Source organism: Varanus komodoensis, unplaced genomic scaffold, assembly GCF_004798865.1.
Source record: "Varanus komodoensis strain SLA01 unplaced genomic scaffold, ASM479886v1 scaffold34_1, whole genome shotgun sequence".
In the NCBI taxonomy this organism is placed as follows: Eukaryota; Metazoa; Chordata; class Lepidosauria; order Squamata; family Varanidae; genus Varanus; species Varanus komodoensis.
In genome coordinates, this window is record NW_025335854.1 from 9,503,704 (window position 1) to 9,527,280 (window position 23,577).

General features: G+C 45.9%; 3 protein-coding genes across 4 annotated transcripts; 1 reads left to right on the top strand and 2 right to left on the bottom strand.

The window, feature by feature from the left end:
- The first annotated feature begins 329 nt into the window (after nucleotides 1-329).
- ANKRD45 (ankyrin repeat domain 45) lies at nucleotides 330-18,368 on the top strand. Of its 2 annotated transcripts, none has more exons than XM_044439183.1 (7): nucleotides 330-408; nucleotides 2,335-2,653; nucleotides 2,821-2,988; nucleotides 7,847-7,941; nucleotides 12,647-12,785; nucleotides 17,359-17,403; nucleotides 17,796-18,368. In XM_044439183.1, the coding sequence occupies exons 1-7, from the start codon at nucleotides 406-408 to the stop codon at nucleotides 17,804-17,806; spliced, it is 780 nt and encodes a 259-aa protein (XP_044295118.1). In that variant the 5' UTR covers nucleotides 330-405; the 3' UTR covers nucleotides 17,807-18,368. The 2 variants fall into 2 exon arrangements, with proteins under 2 accessions (XP_044295118.1, XP_044295116.1); XM_044439181.1 differs by lacking the exon at nucleotides 330-408 and adding an exon at nucleotides 628-896.
- On the bottom strand, nucleotides 4,834-6,885 carry TEX50 (testis expressed 50). The gene is made up of 2 exons (XM_044439185.1): nucleotides 6,428-6,885; nucleotides 4,834-5,325 (listed from the first exon to the last, which is right to left on the bottom strand). Exons 1-2 carry the CDS (start codon nucleotides 6,749-6,751, stop codon nucleotides 5,053-5,055), a joined length of 597 nt encoding a protein of 198 aa, XP_044295120.1. The 5' UTR covers nucleotides 6,752-6,885; the 3' UTR covers nucleotides 4,834-5,052.
- PRDX6 (peroxiredoxin 6) lies at nucleotides 13,568-23,577 on the bottom strand. Its single transcript, XM_044439184.1, has 5 exons — nucleotides 23,422-23,577; nucleotides 18,947-19,103; nucleotides 16,122-16,268; nucleotides 15,373-15,519; nucleotides 13,568-14,380 (listed from the first exon to the last, which is right to left on the bottom strand). Exons 1-5 carry the CDS (start codon nucleotides 23,511-23,513, stop codon nucleotides 14,249-14,251), a joined length of 675 nt encoding a protein of 224 aa, XP_044295119.1. The 5' UTR covers nucleotides 23,514-23,577; the 3' UTR covers nucleotides 13,568-14,248.

The window sequence follows — 23,577 nt, forward strand, 5'->3', positions numbered from 1 at the left end:
CCCACCCCCGCCGAGTCCTCCGCCCGCGCCGCGGCCGCGGCCGCTGGAAACGGACCTCCTGGCGAGCACGGCTCCACGGGCGCCTCCGCGGCGGGGACGAGGGGCGGGCGCGGGCGCGAACCTTCCCACGGGGCGGGAGGCACGAGAGGTCCGGCTCGCGGCTCCGACCGTCCCCGGAAACTCTTCCTGGCCCGCCCCCTCGCACCCGCCGGAAGTGGCGGCGCTCGTTCGCCTTCCGCGGGGAACTGCGTCTCCCGGCGGCCGTTCCGTCCTGGGGCGCGCCGGCCGTTGCCATGGCGACCGGCGGCCTGGGCGCGGCGGGCCGGGGCGCCTTGAAAGCCTCGCACCTGTGTCTTTCTTCTGGAGCAAACCCGCGCTGAGCTCATTTGTCGAGCACCCCTCGAAATGGTACCGTTTTGCAAAGCACTGGTGGGCCGATCCCTCCTCCCGGAGGCGGCTTTCGGCCCCGTTCCCGGCATTGAGGGGATGGGGGCGGTGGCCGGGCGGCCGCGCTGGCTTCGCCCTGCGGTTCTCTGGGCGACTTTGGATGGGACTGGAATGGAGCATTAACGATTATGGCCCTTCCTTCTCTCCCCTATTCTTCCCCCTTTGCCATGGGCAGGGGAGTCGAGGGGTCCGGAGTCCCGCGAGATGCACCTCAGTGGAATCGCGCAGGGATCCTTGGCAATGGCGTCTGCAGCTGGGAGCCCTTCTGTGTGTTCTCTTAGTCCAGGAAAAAGGGCAAGACAGGCAGTCCCTCCTAAGCAAGCGAGCAGGGGAGGGTCTGTTCCGCCCCCCATGCTGTTTAGCAAATGCGGGCAACTGGAGTTTCGGAGTGTGCCGTCATCAGTATGCTGAAGACACACAGTTTTATTTCTGCTTTTCGGAGCCAGCAGGTGAGGCTGTGGATGTCTGGCTACGATATTGGACTGGATGAGGATGAACAAACAAGCTCAATCCAGACAAGACTCGGATGCTGGTGGGGGTGATTGCTTTGCCCGGATGGGGGTGCGGGGGGCATTCAACCTGTTCTAGACGGGTCTCGCTCCCCTGAAGGAGCTGGTGTGTAGCCTGGGGGTGCCCTTGATCCATCTTTGTCCCTTGAGGCTCAGGTGGCATTGGTGGCTCGGAGTGCCCTCTGCCAGCTTTGACTGGTGGCCCAGCTATGCCCCTACCTGGCTAGGGATGGCCCGGCTTCAAGTAAACAATGTTCTGGTAATCTCTAAATTAGATTACTGCGACAAACTCCACTTGGGGCTGCCCTTAAAGAAGGTTCAGAAGTTGCAGCAGGTGGAGCATGTAGCAGCTCGATGAATAACTTGGACCTGGAGGTCTGAAAATACAAGACCAGTTCTGGGCCACCTTCATTGGCTGCCTGTATGCTTCTGGTCCCAATCCAAGGTGCTGGTTTTAACCTATAAAGCCCTGCTTGACCTAGGACCCCAATACCTGTCGGAGCACCTCTCCCAACCTTGATCTATGTGGACACTACATTCAACTCTTGGGGCCTTCCTCCAGGCGCCAGCCCCTCAAGAGACTCAGAGGATGGCAGCTGGGGGAGGGTCTTTTCGGTGATGGCCCCCCATCATTGGAACAACTTCCCTGCTGCATCACACCTGGCGCCAAATTTGCCACCTTTTTGGTGCCAGATTAAGACAGCAAAATAGTTCTTGAGCCAAGTTGGAAGGGAAATAAATTGCCATGGCAAAAAAGATTGTCTTTTGGAACTTTTCACGGGTGTTGCAGAATTCAGCAATATTAGAATAATGCAAACGTGTTCACTGTAATTTTGGAATAAGCCCCCCTAAACTCAGTAGCACTTATTTCTGTGTACATTTCCATAGGGTCATGATATTAGTAATTCTGGTAAGACAGAATTTTTCTAAAGAGTATGCCTAACCTTCTGCTTGCTTCCTGGTGACCTAAATAATGTAGTGGTAGACATAAAGAATAGGAACAGATTGGATAATATACATTTTCATTCACACATTTGGTTGATAACTGTATGGATAGAATGAGCAACAACTACAGATGCGATCTAGGAGGAAAAACATATAGGGTATAATATTTTTTGTACCTTTCCTCCAACAACCCTTAATAAAAAGGAAAGGACAGTAGTCCTATACCCATTGAGCTAAATGCAACCTAAATCTGACAAAAAAATTTATGGGACTGCATTGTAAGTGAGCCCCAAAGAACCCTGGAGTGATCCTTGACCAGGAGGAGGAGCAGGAGGAATAATTTCCTGTAGAGGAAAATTATGGTGCTGTATGCATGTGCAAACCATAATCTTCCCATCGTCTTAATTCTATTGTGTTCCTTCTAACTTCTCAGGCTAATTCTGAAGAAATGGAACCTGTGGAAGAAACAGCGGACTCAGGGAAAAAATCTGAGCCTGAGAATTTGGAGCTTCAGGAGGACCCAACATATGTCAATCCTCTTCTGAAGCCTGCTCTAACTGGTAACGTAGAACAGATTCAGCAGATTTTTGAGGACCCAGAGGATCCTGATCATGAAAAAGCCACTCAGCTGCTAATGGAAAAGGATATCATAGGGAGAGGCTTGCTGTTTGCCACTTGCATGGCTGGGCAGAGCAACATTATCCAGGCACTGGCCAGATACGGGGTTGATCTGAAGGAAAAAACATCCAGAGGTACATTATTGTTGTTGTTGTTATTGTTACACTGCATTTGATTGTTGCACAACAATTAAATTAAAAAAAACCCAAACTGACACTTGTTGTTTGTACCTTCATTGGACAGAACATAATTAGCAGTATTCCATTCATAACTCTGTGTATGTATTGGCTCACTCTTTCAGGTTATACCCTTCTGCACTGTGCCGCAGCCTGGGGTCAGCTAGAGACTTTGAAAACCCTTGTTGAACTGGAAGCTGACATTTATGCAACCACCTTCCGTGGTGAAAAGGCCAGAGATATTGCCTGCCGATACGAACAGGCAGTGTGTGTTAATTTCTTGGATTGGGCAGGTAAGGTTGGTTAATTCCTCTGCTTCTTTGAGATGTGGACCTGATCACGCCTCATGCTCAGCTAGGGTATGAACAGGTATAAATGAGTTTCGGTGCAGTATTGAGTTGAAACAGCTGAAGAACCATTCAATGCAGCACAGTGCAGGGAGTCCTGTGCTTGACTCAAGTCAGGGGAAGCTGGCTTTGCCTCCTGTATCATTCTCACCCAGTGGCTTGTCCATATTTAGGACTTTCCCCCAAAATGTCAACTGTCCATTTTCTTGAATCCCTGAAACTGTTCTTTACGTCATAAATATGAGTGGATATTGAACTTCAGTACTATATACTGATTCAAATTATTTTGTAATGGGTTAAGTTAGAGCTTTAAACTTTGATTTGCAGGTCGTCTGCCTGTTCAACCTAGATTCAACCTGTATCTTTAATAACATTTTACTTTGGTATCAACTGAGGGGTGACTGAATATTTTGACACTTCAAGGATTTTCTTCTCCTGTGTAGCTGGATTGTACGATAAAGGCAGGTGGGCAATATGATAGACAGACCAAGACTTGTTTCATGATGATTTATTATATTTTTGTATTTATTATATTTCTGTCCCGCCTTTTTTCCTTCCAAGGAACTCAAGGTGGCTTTCTTAATTTTCCTCCTCCTCTTAATCTTGTCCTCACAACAACAACCCTGTGAGATAGGTTGGGTCGAGAGCCTATGACTGGCCCACCCAGTGAGCTCCATGGCTGAGGGGGACTAGAACCTTGATCTCCTGCATCCCAGTCCTGCACTCTTAATGACTGCACCATGCCAAGATGGAGGAATGAGACTATCTAGCCAGTCGTTCTCTGCCCTCGGACGTAAGTGCAAGGGGTGCTGGCTGTCACACCTGTTTAGCTTCCCCATGCACACACATATCAGCACGGGAGCTCTGCAAGGCCTCCACCTTACTAGGTACAAACAACAGGGATCCCATGATAACGTCTTATTTTGCTGCTCTTGAGCCAGGAATGTGACGACGTTTTGGACCTCATGAGGCCTAAGTTTATTGCTGTGCTGACTTATGGGGAAGAGCTGTACCACTTGTGTTCCTGTGGCTAGGGAGACCAAGTAGCAAGCCTTTCGTCCTAATGCACAAACACTGCCACTCTTGATGAGTATCACTTTATTACTTAGCGGGAAGGTTGCGAGGCTGCATCTGCTCTAAAGAGAAGAGGGTCTCCTCATTCCCTGCCATGAGGTCCACAACAAGGGCAGCCGGAAGTGTCGTCCCCTGCCACGCAGCAGCTCTGAAGCAGTTGGCAGCAGGCACAGCTGTTCCGAGGAAAGGGAGGGAGGCCTAAGAGGAAAGCAGATGTGTCTGGCTCAAATTGTGCTTGGTCACTAAGGGAACCTTCTCCTTCCCTGAATTCTTACTGGTAATTGGCACTTTGGATAAACCTGATCTTCACCACTGACTGCCTTGCCCACCCTGTACCCATCTTGAGAATCCACACCTGTCACCTGACCCCTGTTTTCTCCCCATCAGGCCCTCTGCCCTTCCTATATCCCTCCTGTTCCCAAGGACATAACCACACTAGGACTGTACTGGGAAAGCAGGGACATGCCTTTCTACCCTCTGTTGCCACAGTGGGACTCCACTAGTGGTGAGGTTAGATCTGAAATCTGGTGGAAGAGACCAGTGTACAGCCGCTATAGCAGCACTTTGTTCCTTGTTAAATGGGCTTTTTCCTTTAGAAAGATGTCTTCAGTTTTTAGTCTGGTTTTGTACAGCTGAAGTAGCGCAACACAGCAGGATCACATGGAAGAATCACAGCATTATCTACCAAAGACAGTCTTTAATTTTTGGTATTATAAATGCAAATCAGCTTAGTTAAGTTTTTAAGATACATTTAACCCATCTTTTGTACTTTTTGCCTTAATTATCCATAAGATTCTTCATTGAATCCATTTCAAACATATCAAGCTACCATGTTAGTGTCTGTCATTTAGGTTTGTACCCTGTTGGCTCAGCAGCATCTGCAAAGATTATGACGGGCTGACCACGGGAGAGAGGAATCCTGCTGATTTCCCCCCTTTAGATCTCATGCATTATGGCGTCTTCATCGGAGCTGTGGTTGTAGGGACAAATAGGGAAGAGCTGCTCGTCCCCATCAGTGTCATCACCTTTTTTTTTTTTGCTTAATTTATGGCATTTGAATTCTTTCCTCTGATAGTAGGCAAAACACTTCAGGTACTTCATCATCCTGGAGGTGTTGGCGACCAACCTGCAGAGCATTTTGTCCATGTTTTGGTTGGTGTATTCGTAATGCTGTTCTGTAGTGACGGAAACAGCAGTGGCCTGGCAGGACTGAGAAAAGGGCAGAACAAGGTTAATGATTGGTAATAAAGTTCAAATAGGGGTTAATCAGAGTAGCCCTTTTATTTACTGATCACCCTTCTATGTCTTTTTAATAGGGGTTTGATGTATAAATGCTGTTGGATCAGTTTTTTCAGGTTCTCGGATGGAAATGCTGGAAAATGTTTCTCTTGCTCCATTTCTTAGTGTTGGATGTTATTAAAAGCATGGGAGCAAGACCAGTAAAAGTAGTGACAGCCTTAACTATTGAACCTTGGTTCCTATTTGAAGAGTTATTCACAAGTCTAATCAGAAGGCTGCCTTGGATTATCATACGCTATTCTTACTTCTTAGCCTTGACGTGGAAAATATTTATGTATCTATATATTGCCCATATGAATTATTCATATTTATTTGTGATAAAGAAGTACTATAACCCTCTACAACATAACATTTTAGTGACCAATGGTTATACAGTGGATTTTAACATTCCACTTTCCTTTCAACTTTCTCCTGGTTGCGAAGGCTACTTTGATTCTTGACCACTATCTACAGATAATCTCTGACTGTTCCCCTACTTTTAGATTACAGTTCTGAATTTGGCATGTAAACATCATCAATTGGGATTTGATCCTATTACCTCATACCCAGCTTTTTTGTATGCATTCTATGCAAAATTCAAGTTGGGCACAAATTTAGCCACTTTTGCATCTTAAAAGTACAAGGTTTGTATTCAGTTGATCATAATTTACTTCGGTGGGTGGAAAAACATAGGCCATTTGTACAGCCTGACTATACCTGTTCTTATCTTCCTAAAGAACCATGGGAATTATAGTTCTATGAGCACTAATTAAAGATCCCTAACATCTCACTTCCACCACAAAGTACAATTCCCAGGAATCTACAGAGGCAACCAAGTGGAATAACGCCAGTAAGTTGCTAATGTAGATACAACCACACTGTCCCAGCTGTGATCTTTTACTCAGAAAGTACATCAACCAGGGGAAACCAGCTTGGGCTCTCCCCACCACAGGTATATGAAGTAAAAGCCAAGCATAGGCAACGGTCTCAGTCACAGAGGGTGGACAATATCCATTACACAAATGAGTCTTACCTTTGGGGTTTTTGCCACTATCAGTTTGCGAAACAGGTAGTGCGTAGATAAACCTGCAACTATAAATAATGCAGCCTTACAACTCGAATAGAAAATTTCTAGGCACTCTTTGGATAGACTCAAGCCGGCAAAAAGGTGACAAATTTGGAACGTGGAGGTTTGAAAGCCACTAGACTGCTGTTCTCCCATTAGTTGCTCCAGATCTTGTGGAGTCATGTCCCAAGCAACTCTTGTCCAAGCTGGTCGTTCACAAAGCCCAAGCACATCTTGGAACCCAAAGACAATGCCCAAGAGAAGAAACTTGTGAGGACCTTGAAGAAACATTTTGTGAAATTTTCAGCCAGAAATTCCTCCCCTTAATTGATGTTCCTTGTGATGGAATTGCAGTGAATGGCCTTTGACGCTCATATTGATAGTCACAAAAGAATGCTAATCAAATAAATCCTTCCATCGTGACCAAGCTAATTGCTTGAACACTGGAGAGACTCGAATGCAGGCAATACCATCCGTCCATCAGCTTTTGAAAGATTCTGTGATGTCGTAAAGGAGCTCCAGATCATTATAAGAAAGCTTCTGTGATGTCATTAAGATCTCAAGAGAGGCTTTTCTCATCAACCAAAATATGAGGTAGTAGTTGCAGGTCAAAGGATGTGGGATGTCTTATTGTAACTAAGCCAAAGTACATGTACGAATCATATATTCTCTCCCTCTCCATTGCCTCCATTTCCCAATCCATTTGTTGTGTTATTATGCCTTTTTTATATTGGAAGCCCCTTGTGTAAGGACCTGTTGTACTTGTTCTTTGCCTAATGCTATGTATATAAGTAGCACCTTATAATTACATACTTCTTTAGTACAGTTGACTTATAAATGCTAGTGAATCATACAACTCCATTGTGAATATAAAATAATGGGATTTTAAAATAGTTATTTCTGCTACATAGAATGTGAGAAAATGAAGTTCTATTTGATGTTATTTCAAATAATCCCCTATTTTATATGTGGAAATGATGTAGTAAAGCTTCCATTAATTCTGGGCAAGGCATCTCACAATTGAAATAATGAAAGACCAAACCAAACAAGTAGTCACAGATCATAATGTATATGTTGCTATAGAAAGAGGCATCATTCAGATGGGGGTTGTGATGTCACGAGGCTTCGAATAATTGAAAGGGATTTAATGACCGATATCCTCTAATTCATTCGACGTAGCCGAGATACTAGTAATTAGTTTATAATCTTGATATCGAATGTAAGAATCAGCTCTGTATTCTTATGTGCTTCATTCAGGATAGCCATATTAGACACAATAGCAAGATTAGACTTTGATTCTGATAGCCTTTATAGAATAAAAAATTAGGACATTACCTAGATCTTTTAACTGTTCTCACTTTCTCTCTCTCTCCTTTTCTTTTCTAGAAGCCAAGCAGAACTTACAAAACCTTATCTCCCAAATTCAAGCTACAGTCACAGATCCTGAGAAAGTCCAGGGAAGGCTTAATAAAGAAGATAAGGTATATTTTTAAATACTTTCTTCATTCCAGATATGGCAGTAAAATGTGCACGACTCATTACTTTTAAATAGAGATATATAATACCAAAGAATACTTCCTTGGTCATCAGAATGTTTGCAGTTACCAGTAAAAGTCACAGTTCAAATGTCAGCCTAGTTCCTCTTCAGCTATTAGCCAGGGATGGATTTGGGAAAATTATTATAAGGAGAAAAAGAGATACCTCCATCTAACACTTTCTATTACTAATGCCCTTCCTTGATCTAGCAAAGGATATAGACCAAAATTTGTCTACTATTATGGATTGTCACTGCCTTGTCGTGGCGAAGGGGCTTGTGTAGCTCAGTGAAGCTCTGAGCTACGCTGTGCAGGGCCACCCAAGACGGACAGGTCATAGCAGAGAGCTCAGACAAAACGTGATCCACTGGAGAAGGAAATGGCAACCCACTCCAGTATCCCTGCCATGAAAACCACACAGACAGTACCAAAAGGCAGAAAGATATGACGCTGGAAGATGATTCCCTCAGGTTGGAAGGTGTCCAGTATGCTATTGGGGAAGAGCGGAGGGCTAGTACTAGTAGCGCCAGGAAGAATGAAGCGACTGGGTCAAAGCCGAAAGGACACTCAGTTGCAGATGTATCTGGTGGTGAAAGGAGAGTCCGATGCTGTACAGATCTATACTCCATAGGAACCTGGTATGTAAGAGCCATGAATCCAGCTGAGCTATTCAAAATCTTAAAAGACGATGCAGTAAAAGTGCTACATTCAATATGCCAACAAATTTGGAAAACTCAACAGTGGCCACAGGATTGGAAAAGGTCAGTTTACATTCCCATCCCAAAGAAGGGCAATGCCAAAGAATGTTCAAACTACCGCACCATTGCACTCATTTCACATGCTAGCAAAGTGATGCTCAAAATCTTACAAGCTAGGCTCCAGCAGTATGTGGACCGAGAACTACCAGAAGTACAGGCAGGATTTTGAAGAGGGAGAGGGACTAGAGATCAAATTGCCAACATACGCTGCATCATGGAGAAAGCTAGGGAGTTCCAGAAAAACATCTGCTTCATTGACTATGCTAAAGCCTTTGATTGTGTGGATCACAACAAATTGTGGCAAGTTCTTAAAGAGATGGGAGTACCTGACCATCTTATTTGTCTCTTGAGAAACCTATATGTGGATCAAGAAGCAGCAGTGAGAACTGGACACGGAACCACTGATAGGTTCAAAATTGAGAAAGGAGTTCGGCAAGGCTGTATATTGTCGCCCTGCCTATTTAACTTATAGAGCACATCATGAGAAAGGTGGGCCTAGATGAATCACCAGTTGGAATTAAGATTGCTGGGAGAAATATCAACAACCTCGGATATACAGATGATACCACTCTCATGGCAGAAAGTGAAGAGGAACTAAAGAGCCTCTTGATGCGGGTGAAGGAGGAGAGCGCAAAAGTTGGCTTGAAACTCAACATTAAGAAAACTAAGATCATGGCATCCGGTCCTCTCACTTCCTGGCAAATAGATGGGGAAGAAATGGAGGTAGTGACAGATTTTATTTTCCTGGGCTCTAAGATCACTGCAGACGGGGACTGCAGCCAAGAAATTAAAAGACGCTCCTAGGGAGGAAAGCTATGGCAAATCTAGACAGCATACTAAAAAGCAGACACATCACCCTGCCAACAAAAGTGCATATAGTCAAGGCTATGGTTTCCCAGTTGCAATGTATGGCTGTGAAAGCTGGACCATAAGGAAGGCTGAGCGCCAAAGGATTGAGGCCTTTGAACTGTGGTGCTGGAGGAGACTCCTGCGAGTCCCTTGGACCGCAAGGTGATCAAAGCGGTCAGTCCTAGAGGAGATCAATGCTGACTGCTCTTTAGAAGGCCAGATCCTGAAGATGAATCTCAAATACTTTGGCCACCTAATGAGAAGGAAGGACTCCCTGGAGAAGAGCCTAATGCTGGGCACAATAGATGGCAAGAGAAGAAGGGGACGGCAGAGGATGAGGTGGCTGGATGGAGTCACTGAAGCAGTTGGTGTGAGCTTGGGTGGACTCTGGGGGACGGTGGAGGACAGGAAGGCCTGGAGGAGCGTTGTTCATGGGGTCGCGATGGGTCGGACACGACTTCGCAACTAACAACAGCAACAACAATGGATTGCAAGTACATAAGAAAAGCCATGCTGAGTCAGATCAGTGGTCCATCCAGTCCAGCACTCTGTACACACAGGGGCAAAGCAGCTGCCCGCAGGCTTCAGGCAGGGTGGGCACAAGACCTCCTCCTTCCCCAGCTCCTCAGCCGCTGGTGTGTGCAGGCATAAATCGGTCCAATTCCCTTTTCAAGCCTTCCAAATTAGTGGCCCTCGCTTGTCATGGCAGCAAATTCCACAATTTAACTATATATTGTGTGAAGGAGTACTTCCTTTTCTCTGTCTTAAATCTCCCCCCAGTCAACTTCATGGGAAGATTGCGGGTTCAAGTGATATGGGGGAGTGAGAGAAAATCTCCCTCTACTTTCTTCACGTCATGCATTATTTTAAACACCTCTTACGAAGTCTCCCCTGACTTGCCTTTTATCTCTAAGTTAAACAGTCCCAGTTGTTGTCACCAGCTCCCCATAGGATAGTTGCTCTGGCACCTTCATCATTTTCCTTGCCCTTCTCTGTACTCACTGTGCATTTCCCACTTCCTCAAGCAGTGGACAGTTCTAGGGGCAGCACTTCCTGGATTTGGGGGTGGAGGAGAGAGCATGTCATACCGATGCTGAATTTCCACTTGTACATTGGATGCGCGTCAGACGCATGCTCACTACTCGCTACCCTGCAAGATAGGTCAACGCTGTGTTGGAGATGAAGTGCCGCTCCAGTGTCACGGTGCTGCTGCTCTCTTGTCGTGCTGTTAAGTCGCCACTGACTTAATGGCAACCGCAAGTTTGAAGTGTCCTGGCCGTGCCGCTCCTGCTCAGTTCTCGTAAACTCAGGCTGTGGCTTCCTCGATGGAGTCAATCCGTCACCTGTTTGGTCCTGCTTTCCTTCTTCTGCCTGTGACTTTCCCTAGCATGATTGTTCTGCCTCGATGGATTCAACCCGTCACCTGTTTGGTCCTGCTTTCCTTCTTCTGCCTGTGACTTTCCCTAGCATGATTGTTCTGCCTTCTCATGATGTATCCCAAGTATCTGTTACTATAAAAGTAAAAGAAAAGAGGGCAACATAAAGCTAGTGGGATATTTGACATTTTATTTGAGAAACTAATGCGTCAATATCCAGCTCAATGGAAGTAGGTGCAATTCTCAGTGAGTTCTCAAGATGTTTTGGTTCTAATTTTACTCTTAGTGTGCGTCATTCTTGAAAATAGTTGCTCACAAATGTAGGTGCTGCCAAAAAGCAGGCATGAATAAGGCACGATTGTGAAACGAGGGATATTTGTCTCTGGGAAGACAGGACCTATAAAAGTCCATGACCAATTTATTCTTTAAGCTGAATGTCAGATTGCAACTCTATACCTTCCATTTGAAAATTGGCAAGTAACATATTTATGTCAACTGAAAAGGGAGTTGCAAATATTCCAAAATAGTGATTATTTTCCCGAAATCTTGAAATCTGTTTTCAAATTCTTGTATCAAATCGAAAAGCAAGACTGCATATTTTTTGCTGTTCACATTGTTTAGCCAATGTGTCAAAATGTATAAAATTGCTTGCAACTGTAGGTTGAAATATTATTGATAATAGCAGCGTTTCACTTCACCACGAGCACATGTAATGTCTGATAGTGTCAATTTGACTGTCTGTGCTTGGAAGATAACACACTGGAAGCTGCACACACTGTAAAACTGAAATCACGCATACATACAAATAGTGAAAGCATAAGTATGCTTATTTTTTGACACTGTGACATGACGTTGTCATCCAAAAAGTTCATACTCGAGAACTGCACAATTGAGTTACCAAAAAAAGAAGAAAATCATTGCAAAAAAATCTCATGTTTTAAGTAAGTTTACAGTTTTGTGTTGGGACACATAGCCATCCTGGGCTGCATACCCTTGTCTAGGCGCCCTTGGTTCACACTTCTCACATGTATGGGTTGTACAGCATCAGACTTTCATTTCTGTGAATGTAAGCCACTGGTTTTGCTTTCAGCTTTGATCTAGTTGTGCCATTAGCAATGGTACTGTTTTACGCATCGTTTGCTCTTCCCCAGTTGCTGAGCGAATGCCTTCCAATCTGGGGGGCAGGGGGTCTCTGGCACTATCACTGGTTTCATTTTTGATTGTTTCGTAAGGTTTTCAAGGTAGGAAGAGTCAGAAGAGGCCTACCATTTCCACCTTTTGCACAGTGCTAACCAGTGTCACCTTGAACTACCACTGCTGCCCAGCGGCTGCCCTCCTAGAGTTTCTGTCTCCATCACCATCACCACCTTCCTTTCTTTTCTGCTGACAAGACCGTTCCTTCTCAAGAGGGTGGTTGCGTCTTAGCCTGGTGTTTCTGCATTGGCCGACCTTGCTAGTCTAGTCCCGTGAGACAGTCTGGCCTCCTGGCAGCATTGGGCTCAGCTCTTCCGTCATGCTCAGACCTCCTTACCCTCTCAAGGTATGCATCCCAGAGGAGGACATCACAGGAGCCAGCAAACTTGTTTTCCCAACCGTTTCGACAGATTACGCTTCCAAGGATAAATGTAGTGCTTGTATTCCTCATCTCCCCCTTTTGCTTCTCTGCAGAACGTTTCTCTCAAAGCCTGCCAGGCCAAGTTAGATTGGCTTGAAAACACCAAAGAGCCTACCAGGCTTGATTTTATGGATCAGAAGCAGCAGCTGGAGGACATCATGCTTCCCATCTTCACAAAGTTGTCTGCACCCCGTGAGTACCAGAGGCTTCCTGCTAGGTAGAAGGCATTTCCTAAAATGTCCTCCACTGTTTTATTCCCACAGAGCATTTTCTCTAGCACCATGTCAAGATACTCAGGGGTGTCTGCTATGAAAGCTCAGGATGCTGAAGCATGTTGGGCCTTACACGAGTAAAATATGCATCCCCAGACTGCCCGTGTTCGCACATTGCAGAGCGAGATCAGTAATGGAGGAAAGGCTGGGTCTCAGAGATCCTCATCCGCCAGGATGGTGCACCTCTGATAAGCTTCCGATCATTGTTCCGTTTTCTCACATTCAAAGTGCAAGGTAGGCCTTAAGGAGACACCTTTGGGAAGCACAGAGTTCCTCCCAGGATCTGCCCTCCTCATTCCAAGCCATCCCTGCTGTACTCATGGACTGGACCTCAGCAGGTGATCGTGCATGTTCCTCCACTCTTGAATGCCCACAGAAGATGCTGGCACACAGGAATGACTTCTTTATGTACCCCCAGCAATAACCATTTGGCTTGCTGCAAGCCCACAGACTCTTGCTCCTTCTAGGCATGGTGGCCCAGGAGAGGCTGGCTTTGCAGTAAAGTTTTGTCCAGCAATAAAGCGGGCAGAAAATAGGCACTATGTCTGTGATCAGATCTTCTGCCCCTTGAGGGTGAAGATTCATTTTTAAGTGGTGGGAGGAAGCTGTTTTTGATCAGAGCATCTCCACCAGAGCATTTTGCAGGAATTTTTTATTTTAAAAGGCATGATCGTAGATAGTTAAGAAAGAGTGGACTGCATATTTTAGTAATTCGTTTTATTTTCTGAATAAGGAGATAAGCATCATGTCACAAATTCTTGCTAAAGCCACCTGTCAATGCCCCCAATACAGCATAAACCAAGTTAACATGAGATTTCCAAATTAGGCTTTGAGTGAATATAGTCGATTAAGTTGAAATAAAGGCACAAGTTTCAGCTGTGGAAACGATCCACACTCACATTATTTCTTATGTGCTATGCTCAAGAAGTTTTACTTCCTGTGATCCTTGCAGCCTTTACAGCATAATGTTTGTTTGTGTTAAACAGAGGCTCATGATTTTCTATATTGTTTATCCACCACTTTAATTTTTTCCAGTGCAGAAGAGATCTGTTATTTTAAAAGTGTACACATGTGGCTGGAGAACAGAAAATTTAAAATAAATCAATACTTCTATAATGGTACAGTGCTGTAGACTCAATTCTAAGGAGAGATCCAAGACAACTGATCACATATAGAACAAGCCTACACTGATTAGCTGAGATTATAAATCATACCAGCGATATTCAGCCACCGTGTTCAGCTGAGAGGATCTAAAGAGAAGAGCTTGGCTACTCTTTCCTTGGCAATAATTTCTCCAAACAGGCATCCACACAAGAGTGTTAGAAAAGTTGGTTCTAGAAAGGTCCCTGTGATCCTGGCTTGCCGAACCTCTCTTCAAAGCGGCTACTGAGGGTGTGGGGTGTAACGCAGATAGTTCTTGCCTGATGGGAGTTTTTTGGCGGAAACCCCTTTCGGAAACAGTTTCTTCGCTTCTTCATCTGGTAGGTTTGGAATTACCATGACCTGATCCCCAGGCTGATGAAGAAAGGAGAACCTTTAGTAAGACATGCATAAAGAATAGCCACCAAGACGTTTCTTCTCTGTTTTTTCTCTGTCAGCAAAGACTAGAACCTTTAGTCCATTAATGCATATTGGACTGGGAGGAACCACCTGATAAGACAACCCACAATGCAGCAAAAGCCACAGTGATGCTGCCAGCATATGGCAAGCGCAGTGGAGGTCCTTGCTCACCTTCTCCTCCCTCAGAACTCCTGTGGATATTCCAGGGCACCCCCTGGAGAGCTGAGATTTCCCTCCCTCCCCAGTGTGAGCTGTTTTCATCTCACTACAGTTCGCAACATAAGATTAAAATTTTTTTTCAAGCCCACAACAGGTGCTCCTTGGGTCAGCTTTCACAATCCCAACAGACCCATCCCAGGGAGTCCCTCACCAGCAGTAACTCAGAGAGGCGTCCTGGAGAAGCTAAGTATTTTTGAAAATTTTGTAAGACAAATTAATTTGTGTAGATATTTGCACAAATTGTGTTTGTTGCACAGACGGGTGCAAGTAGTGAGCAGGGGGGTGCCTGCTGGCAAAGCCCAGCAGACACCCTCCCCTGTCTAAGGATCCCTGACGGTGCCAGTGGTAGGTGTTTCCCTCATTCTGTTGACGCATTTGACAGCTTTCAAACTGAGTTGTCAACACGCTTCAGCATCCCAAGGAGATTGTTGCTAGTGAAAAGCCAAATCCACCCTGGGATTTGGGGTCAGGTATCAGTGTCTGTCCAGTGTTCCACCCATTTGGCCCTGAAACCACTCCAGGAATATGCAAAATCAGTGGGGTTGACCCAGGTATGTTTAGGGGGAATTGCTACCAATGGGAGAAATTACCCCACCCCCCGGAAGTGCTGCCTTCCTGAGTATGCTTCCATCAAAGCTGGTCTGCAGGTTCATTACTCTTTAATAGCTTCCTATTTCATATGAGCAAACCTCAAAATGTAGTAAGCTTAATGAACTATAGATAGCTACCTTCCAGTCAACAGGGGTAGCAACCTTCTTAGTGGCTGTTAGCTGCAGTGAATCCACTACTCTTAGTATTTCATCGAAGTTTCTTCCTGTTGTTGCTGGGTAGAGGATAGAGAGTTTGAGTTTCTTGTCTGGGCCAAAAACAAACACCTATGAAGAAAAAGCAGAGAGTGAAAATCTGAAATTCATACTACACAAGCTATCCCTGTGCAATCGTCCATACCGACTTCTCCCCAATAGTCTTGTGGAATGTTTGGATCCTCTGCCATCTGTCATTTCCACAGCAATGCCAAATTTGTCAACAAATGAGGTGGAAACCCCTTTCTAGCCCAAGGGTCAAATTTTCTTCCATGGTCTGCATAGCAAGGCCACTTATACAATATATTCGTAGACCATCATATATCCACCTACCCTCACATGGCCGTATCATCCTCTTTTGTTTTTCCACGGACCCCACCATCATCCTGTTCTCAGTTGCTCCCCTTCTCTCCCCAGTGCTCAACTAATGCCCTCCCCTACCACAGGTCCCCGTGCTTCTCAGTCACTTCCCACTGAGCACATCAACTGAGCAGCAGCGGAGAGTGGGGAAGCAAAGCTGACGCCCATCTGACAAACGGGAAACTGGGCTGCAGGGTCCAACCCGCCCCACACTGGCTCTAAGTGGTAACAGACCATATGGAACAGATGGAAGACGAGCCAGTGATCCAGTAAGGCAGCTGCAGCCTGCCTTCTGGAGGGCACTGAACACTTACGACACGAGCGGTCAGAGGCATGCCGGCGCTGTCTTTCTCGTCTGGGTCCAGCATCCCCAGCTGGACTGAAAGCTCCCGCTTTGCATCAGCGATGATGGGGAATGGAAGCTTCTCTGTGGCCGCCTCACCATTGTAGGCATTGATGTCCTACGCAGTGAGAAAACGATTAGTGTTTTGTGAGCAACTTACTAGCTACACAGTGTCACGGCACAAACTGCTGACCAAATTGACATTTGTCCATTTCTGTGTCTCTTGTTCTAAGGCGGCGGCTTCTGACTGTTCTGGGGAGCTGAATTTCCCAGCCTCTTCCAGGTTATGGAAGGCGCCAGTCCTTCCACCACCACGCATCTGTCTCTGCAATGTGCAACTAGAAGGACATTTTGGGTTAGGGCTGCTCAGCCCTTTTGTGTTAACGGAAAGTGCCCTGGCGCAAGGGAAGGCAGCCAGCAGGTCTCCAGCTGGTCTGCACTTCAGCTCTCAGGAGCCCTGCCAGCATGGCCAATGCTCAGGATAGAGGGGAACGGAAAACATGTAGAAGTTTGTTTCCGCCCAGCCCTGTGCTAGGGCCTCTTAATTAACAGAGTGACAGGAGAGCCCCGTGTGCCTGCTCAGCACTGTGCATGAACTTGCAGAGGCTTTAAAACAAGCCCAGAATTCCCTGTAGTTTCCGAGTTTTGCAACAGACACATCAATGTGGGTGTTACTTGAAAGGAGGAAATTGAGCTGAAGCGGTATTAGCAGCCCTAGGCTATGGCAACTGTATGGATTCTGGATGCAGGTCTGTTCCCAGCTCTATTTTTTCCTGAATGCATTTTCTTTTTAAAACAGTAATTTATTGTGAGCTGTAGTTATCGGAAAGTGAAGCCTAAGGCCAGTCTCCAGGCGTTTTGCATATGAAGCCTTTCTGTATAGAGAAACATTCAAGAGCGCAATTCTAGGCATGTCTACTCAGAAAGCAGTCCTGCTGAGCTTAACAGGAATGACTCCCAGTATTTGTGCGCAAGACTGCAGTCACATTCATGTGAACACTCGCCTGCAGTGTGAAGCCTAATACAGGCTTACAGCTTCAGAGAGAAACAGGCCTTCCGTGTCACCATTTCATAGAACTTCGTGGCACATGCATCCTATACCTGTTTGGGTTTATTCATAAGTCAGTTGAATTGTTTCTTAAGCCAGGATTGTTCAAAGGAAACAAGCTGTCAGGGGAGAAGTCTAAAATACTTCACAATTAATGCAGGTTTACAAGACTCCGTTGTCAACAAAAAAGCCACAGTTCCTTCTGGTAAGTGAAACTTTCAGATAGCCATGTCTATTATTCTAGTTATTCTTCTACCCCTAAGCTGCAAGCCATTATGGCAATCTTTTTAGCAGAACAAGTGGGTAAACTGCTTTCTATCTTGAGGGTGCTAGGTACATTTAAAGACTATTTAAATAATTCTCATGAGAAGTACTGCACGTTCTCCAACGCGCAGCAGCCATCCAGAGGCACGTTCACCTGAGGTGCGGCTACAGACCACCATCTGTTTCGCCGGTCAGTACTTAATGCACCCCAACTGATAGCTTCATTTTGAAGGATCAGCCCTTCTTTGAAATTAATTCCATACGGAAATATATACATGGAATATATTTATTTATTCTGAAGAATTTATTCTGAAACACATCCCTCCCCTTCAGGAGAACACTGAAGTGGTTTCATCCAGCATGGACAGCACGTCAGTGTTTCCACTGAGGAGTCGAAATGTATGTTTTTATTCATCTGACCTCCTGTCTCTTCTGAAGATAATGCGGTCATGATTTGCTCCCCTTTTTCAGATATCACGTTTCGGTTTATTTGTCTGTTTATATTGTGTTCTTCAGCTAGCAGAAAGATGCCCAAACATGTTTGTGCTGTCTTTTTTGTTTTATGCTCTGGCAACAATTTTTGAACAATTTTTAGGATCAGCAAAGAGAAATTACAATCTAACAACTTTACTCAACCGATTAAATTCACACATGAGCAAACTTTTCAAGTCTTTGTTTACTATTTTGACTTTTTAACTGTACTTAATAAATTATGGTACTGCATCTGTTTGGATTTTTTCAAATGGACCAACATGAATATATATTATTTTTGTAAATGGGAGACTGGATTTTACCTTTGACAAAGACCTTATTTCTATTTTTAAAGAACAAAAGAAGATAACTGCAATTAATAAGGATACAACTAGTGTTATTAACGTCTAGGGTCTAAGAAAGTATGGAGCAATTCCAGACACCAACAAAAGATGCTTGCATTTTTAAATCTTATTTTGTATTTTCTTTGTATGCATTTCACAATATTAAATTGTGAAAACAAAAAGCAGAACCTTAAAATGCCCTACAACTTTGTCAATATCTGTGCAAGTGGCATACAGATAACACCTTCAATCGGATACCGGTCTGGATATTTGGGTGACTTTTGTTAAAGCCTTTTGTATGAACAATTGTTGGAAACGGTATACATTTCTTATGCATTTTATTGCTATAACTATATACAAATCCATGTACATACACAAAAAAAGTTTTTTAAAGTTTGATGGACACCCACACTAGACAACCCAGCCATGAACTGGGTTAAGATGAGCTACAGTTTAGGATTTGGCATGAATGGTAAACTGTGGTTAAGCTAGAACAAAAGCTGAAGCATCTGATCTCACTGCAGCTGAACCCGAGCAGGAGAAGGAATGATGCAAGACTGAGGTTCATTTCTGTGAGGTTTAATTAAACCAGGGTTATAGTTGTGCAAGTCAGGCATTTAAATCATATACCCCTTCAGTTTACGGATGCCCAGTTTTATTTCATCATACCTTGCTCCAAGCAAGATGGTCGTTCACATCATCAATGGAAAGAGCTATCATTTTAATGTTACGCTTTGCAAACTCAGGGGCGAGTTTGGCTGCCCGGCCGAGCTCCGTTGTGCACACCGGGGTAAAGTCCCGTGGATGAGAGAACAGGATTCCCCATCTGAAAGAAGACCCACATGACAACGTCTTTCTAAGCAAGTCACACCAGTACACAGCATGCTTTCTTGCTTAAACAAACCGAACCATTTACAGTAAGCAGCTCTCGGGTGGGCAACCCACGGCCACCTGGAACTGACATGACATGTGAGTGCGACCGGAATCCCTCTGGCGGCCCATCGCTGCCAGTCAAGTCCAGCAGGTTCCTTTCACCTTGGTCCTGGCCTCCATCACCTTAATCCGTACCATTCTCATCTCAAGCTTCCAATCCCCAGCCATTAATCGCATCACACAATGAACAGAAGAATCACACAATGTTCAAGGGACTAATCTCCCAACTGCTCTCCCTTTGTGGCTCCAGCGATTGCTAATACCACCCCTGCACCTTAAAATTGGCTTCCCTGCATGCTAAGGTGTTTTGGGGTGGGGCAGGGAGGGGAATCGCGCACACAATACAGCAAAGCTGTTCCCAACAGCCACCCATCCTCCCAAAGTCCCCTGACCAAGGGACCAGTCCTGTCTGGCAACATATGTGCATCAGCCACGCTTCATCCCAGATTGCTCAGTAAAGGTGATTTCAATGCTGTCAAGGACTGGCAGGCATTTTAGGCAACAGGTCCCTGTTATTGGTACAAACCCTATTCTACATATGCCACTTTGTCATTCTTTAGAAATCAAGAATACACAAAGTCACTGATTTCCATGAAATGCATGCCTAATCCTACAGAAAGTATGGGATTCTTTCGACAATGGGCTGCAAAATTCTGACATGATATAAATTCATGTCTCCCACAGCCCAACTTAGCAAAAACATGTTTCAGAAGATGTTTTAAATAACATTTTCTGTTTGGTAGCCTTGGCTTAAGACTACCTATTGTAAAGGTCTATTTTGTAGTATTGTAAAGCTCTATTCATGCTTAGCCTTCGCAGAAGTTCCAAAGGACAGCGGCCCCACCTTTGCTCTCCTGCCCGCCACACCTCCTTGGAAGCATTTGAATACTTAACCATGGGATTGCAATGGTAAAGAAAGCAAATATTTACTGAGTGAAAGATTGCTGCAATTTGAGATGAAAAAGAAGTTGAACAATGAATTTGGAAATATTTGTATTGCCACATCCTTCCAAAATACCCATGCTATTTCAAAGGGCTGTGGCTGATTTGTGTAATGTAAGCAGTCTAAAGGTTTTTCACTTTGTCCTATAAGTTTGAATTGTAATACACTGTAATTACAAAGCCAATCATCATCGACATTTCCTCATCTTTAACCGTGAAAGGCGTCATTTAACCTCTGCCAGTGCCAGTGACTCAGCAGTTCTTAATTAGGGAAAGAACAGAACTGCATCATTGCCTCAAATCAGAATGTCCTAATCTAGAAGAAAAGGTACAGCATTGCTGCCCACCCGATAAATGGAACACCAGCAAATGAACGTCGCATTTGTGCCACCTGCACAAACGGAGTTATTTTTACAAAGTCGTTGCAGCAAGACCAGTACAAAAGATGTGATCTAGCTGAACACAACGGCTGGGCGCAAGCCCTAGGGTTTTTTTAATTCCGCATTTGCAAGCAGCCCGTAAGAGATAAGCCTAAGTTTCTCGCCAATGCACGCTATGCATGGACAAGCATAGTTTTCTACTTTGGACAAAAGAGGAAGCTATCGTTTGATTGAAGCATGCTGCAAAGAGAGGCACAAATCCACCTAACAATAACGTAACAACACCCTTACTCCTTCCCCAGAAGTATTCTTAGAGTGAGCCATGGGCTCTGCAGGCACCCCTGGCCTGGTGCACTGCTTCTAGCAGACCACAGTACAGATTGCACGGACCATCTCTGTAGTGTCCAGGGAGGAATGTGCTAGTATCTTCCACCTTAATAGGCCTATACAGGTTACAGACCTCCTGCAGGCCTACAACATGCTTTTGTGCAATTTTCCTCTGAAATACTGAATCAGCTTTTGTGGAAGGTTCAATAATTCTCATGATTTTTAAATAAAGAACAAGAAAACAATCCCTTTTGAAAGGTGCTGCAATAGCACATACATTACTGGAATGGTACAATGGTACATGTTCAGAAGGAACTCCTATTGTGTTCAGTGGGGCGCACCAAAGGGTTCCAGTTCGTGTTCCAAGCCCCTTTTAGGACTTTGGGGGAGACAGCGCTGCAACCTCAGAAGGAGCCATGAGGAATCGACCCCCTCCCGCTTCCAGCCAATGCAGAAAAAGCCAGCGGCTGCCTGAGGTTGGGAACTCAATGCAGGGCAGGGGGGCAAGAAGGTGCAGATCCCATGCCTCCAAGTTCAGGGGCCTGTGATCATTCAAGGCACATGGGACCTCACCCTTTGAGCCTGGAAATTTGGTAACTGCTACAAGCTAGCAAATCCCGGTATGAAACCAGTGTAACAAATGCAATACTTTCATGAGAGGATGCAGAGCATGAAAAACCAGTTGTCCTAACTGCAACATACACATAATCAGCAGGGAGCAAAGGGCAGATTTCCAAATGCTCTGAATCATTAGCATTGCTAATAGTCAAGAATGCTGGGCCTTGGTTCAAAGCAGCTGAAGAGTTACTTTCTGCCCATCTCACTAAGCCAAGTTGCAAACTATTTTCTGTGCATGTTCCATCCAGTTCACACCAAATTATTTTCTTCTATCAGCAACCAATTGTTTCCAAAGTCCTTCCACAGTTCTGAAGAAAAGGACAGATATTCCATGAGCGCTCATCACAAGACAGCATAAGAAAAAACATTTCTGGATCAGAAAAACATTCTATTGCTGTGGTCAGGAGGCAAAGGATTCTGAGAAACCCAAAAGCAGGGCAAGGCGGAAATAGCTATTTCCCACTCAGCACCTGATATTCTGAAATACTCTGCTCTCAAACACTGTAGTTCTGTTTGACTACTGCAACTAGTGGCATTTGATGGCTCTCTCCGGCTCTCGCCAATTAATGTGTCTCCCCCGTAAAGCCATACACCAGGAGCTGCTACCACCACATTTTTGGCAAGTGATGTACACATCGCCTGAATAAGTAGCACCTTCTCTCAAGGAGCGACTTCAAGTCCAGCATTAGGGAGGAGGCAGGGGGAAATCACCTGTGCATCGTCCATAGTTTGAGACTTTATTTGGAATTTGTTACAATTATCTATATCACGCCCTTTAGGATAGCAGTCCTTCCAAGGCGGCTTATAAATAAAAGCCGTATACATCCATAAAGGCATAGCAAAGCAATGGCAAACATTTCTCCCAGAGCAGCTGGTGCCAGTGGTCCTGTGGCAGGCTCAGAAGTCAAGCAGCTCAGGCCATCTTCTCCAGCGGGCCCCTGCCCCTTCCCACTGAGCGAGTTGGCAGGAGACCGCTGCGGAAGCAGCTTTCCTCCCTCTCCTGGAATCTTTCCTTCAGGACACCTATTATTATTTAGATTTAGATCTAGATCCAGCCCCTTTTCTTCTTGTGAGGAACCTGAGGCAGTTTGCAGAGCGCGCTCTCATCCTCACAACAACCCTGTGAGGTAGGTAAGACCGAGAGTGAGTGACTGGCTCAAAGTCGTGCAGCTTCATGGCCGGGTGGGGACGCCATCCTGCACCTCCCAGGTTCCCAGGCCAACACTCAGCACTGCACCACCCTCAAGTCCTCTCCTGTCCCGTCCACCTCCAGCAAGGGAGATGTGGCAGCGAGGACACGGCACGGGTGGCCCGGGGATTCCGGTCCCAGGCCCTCCTCGACCAGGAAGCTCCCTGCCTGACTCAGAGGGCAGGGAAGCTGCTGCCTGGAGTTCCCTACAGAGGCAGAATACAGTAAGAAAAGCAAGTCAGCAACCACTGGGGAGCACAAGATGCAAGGCTGGAGGGCTTTAAAGTTCATTCCAATGTGAGACAGGCTTGCCTAGTGATTGGAGCATTGGACTCTAACTCCAATGGGAGATGGGGGTTCAAGTCCCCCCTTAGCGGTGAAGTTCACTGGGTGCCTTCGGGGCAGTCCCTGCAAGGGGGTGGTTGTGAGGATAACAGGGAGAGGAGGACCACGCAGGCCCCCCTGGTTCTTTGTCGGAGAAGCAGCGCGGGATATAAACGCAACGGAATAAGAGCAGCAACGGAGCCGCGTCTGCTGCCAGATTACTGGGGTGCGAGTCACGGGCAGCCAGCAGCTCAGGCCCTGCTCGAAATGCTCTCGCCCACCCGCCCCGCTGCAGGGCTCGCCAGCGCCGAGCCGCGGGGACCCCGCTGCGCCGGGCGGCCCGTGCCCGTGCCCGGGCTCTGTCCCGCCCACGCACGTGAGAACCCGGGCGCGGCCTCGCCCCGATCCCCCCGCCGCCCCGCGGCACTCACGAGTCGCCCAGGAACTCGTGGAAGCGGATGGGGCCGTGCGTGGTGTCCGCCTGGAAGTTGGGCGCCTCGTCCCCCAGCAGCAGGCCCGGCATGGTGGCAGCACAGCGGCGTAAGACCCGACGACGACGACGACGGCGGCGGAGGGCGGCGGGCGCT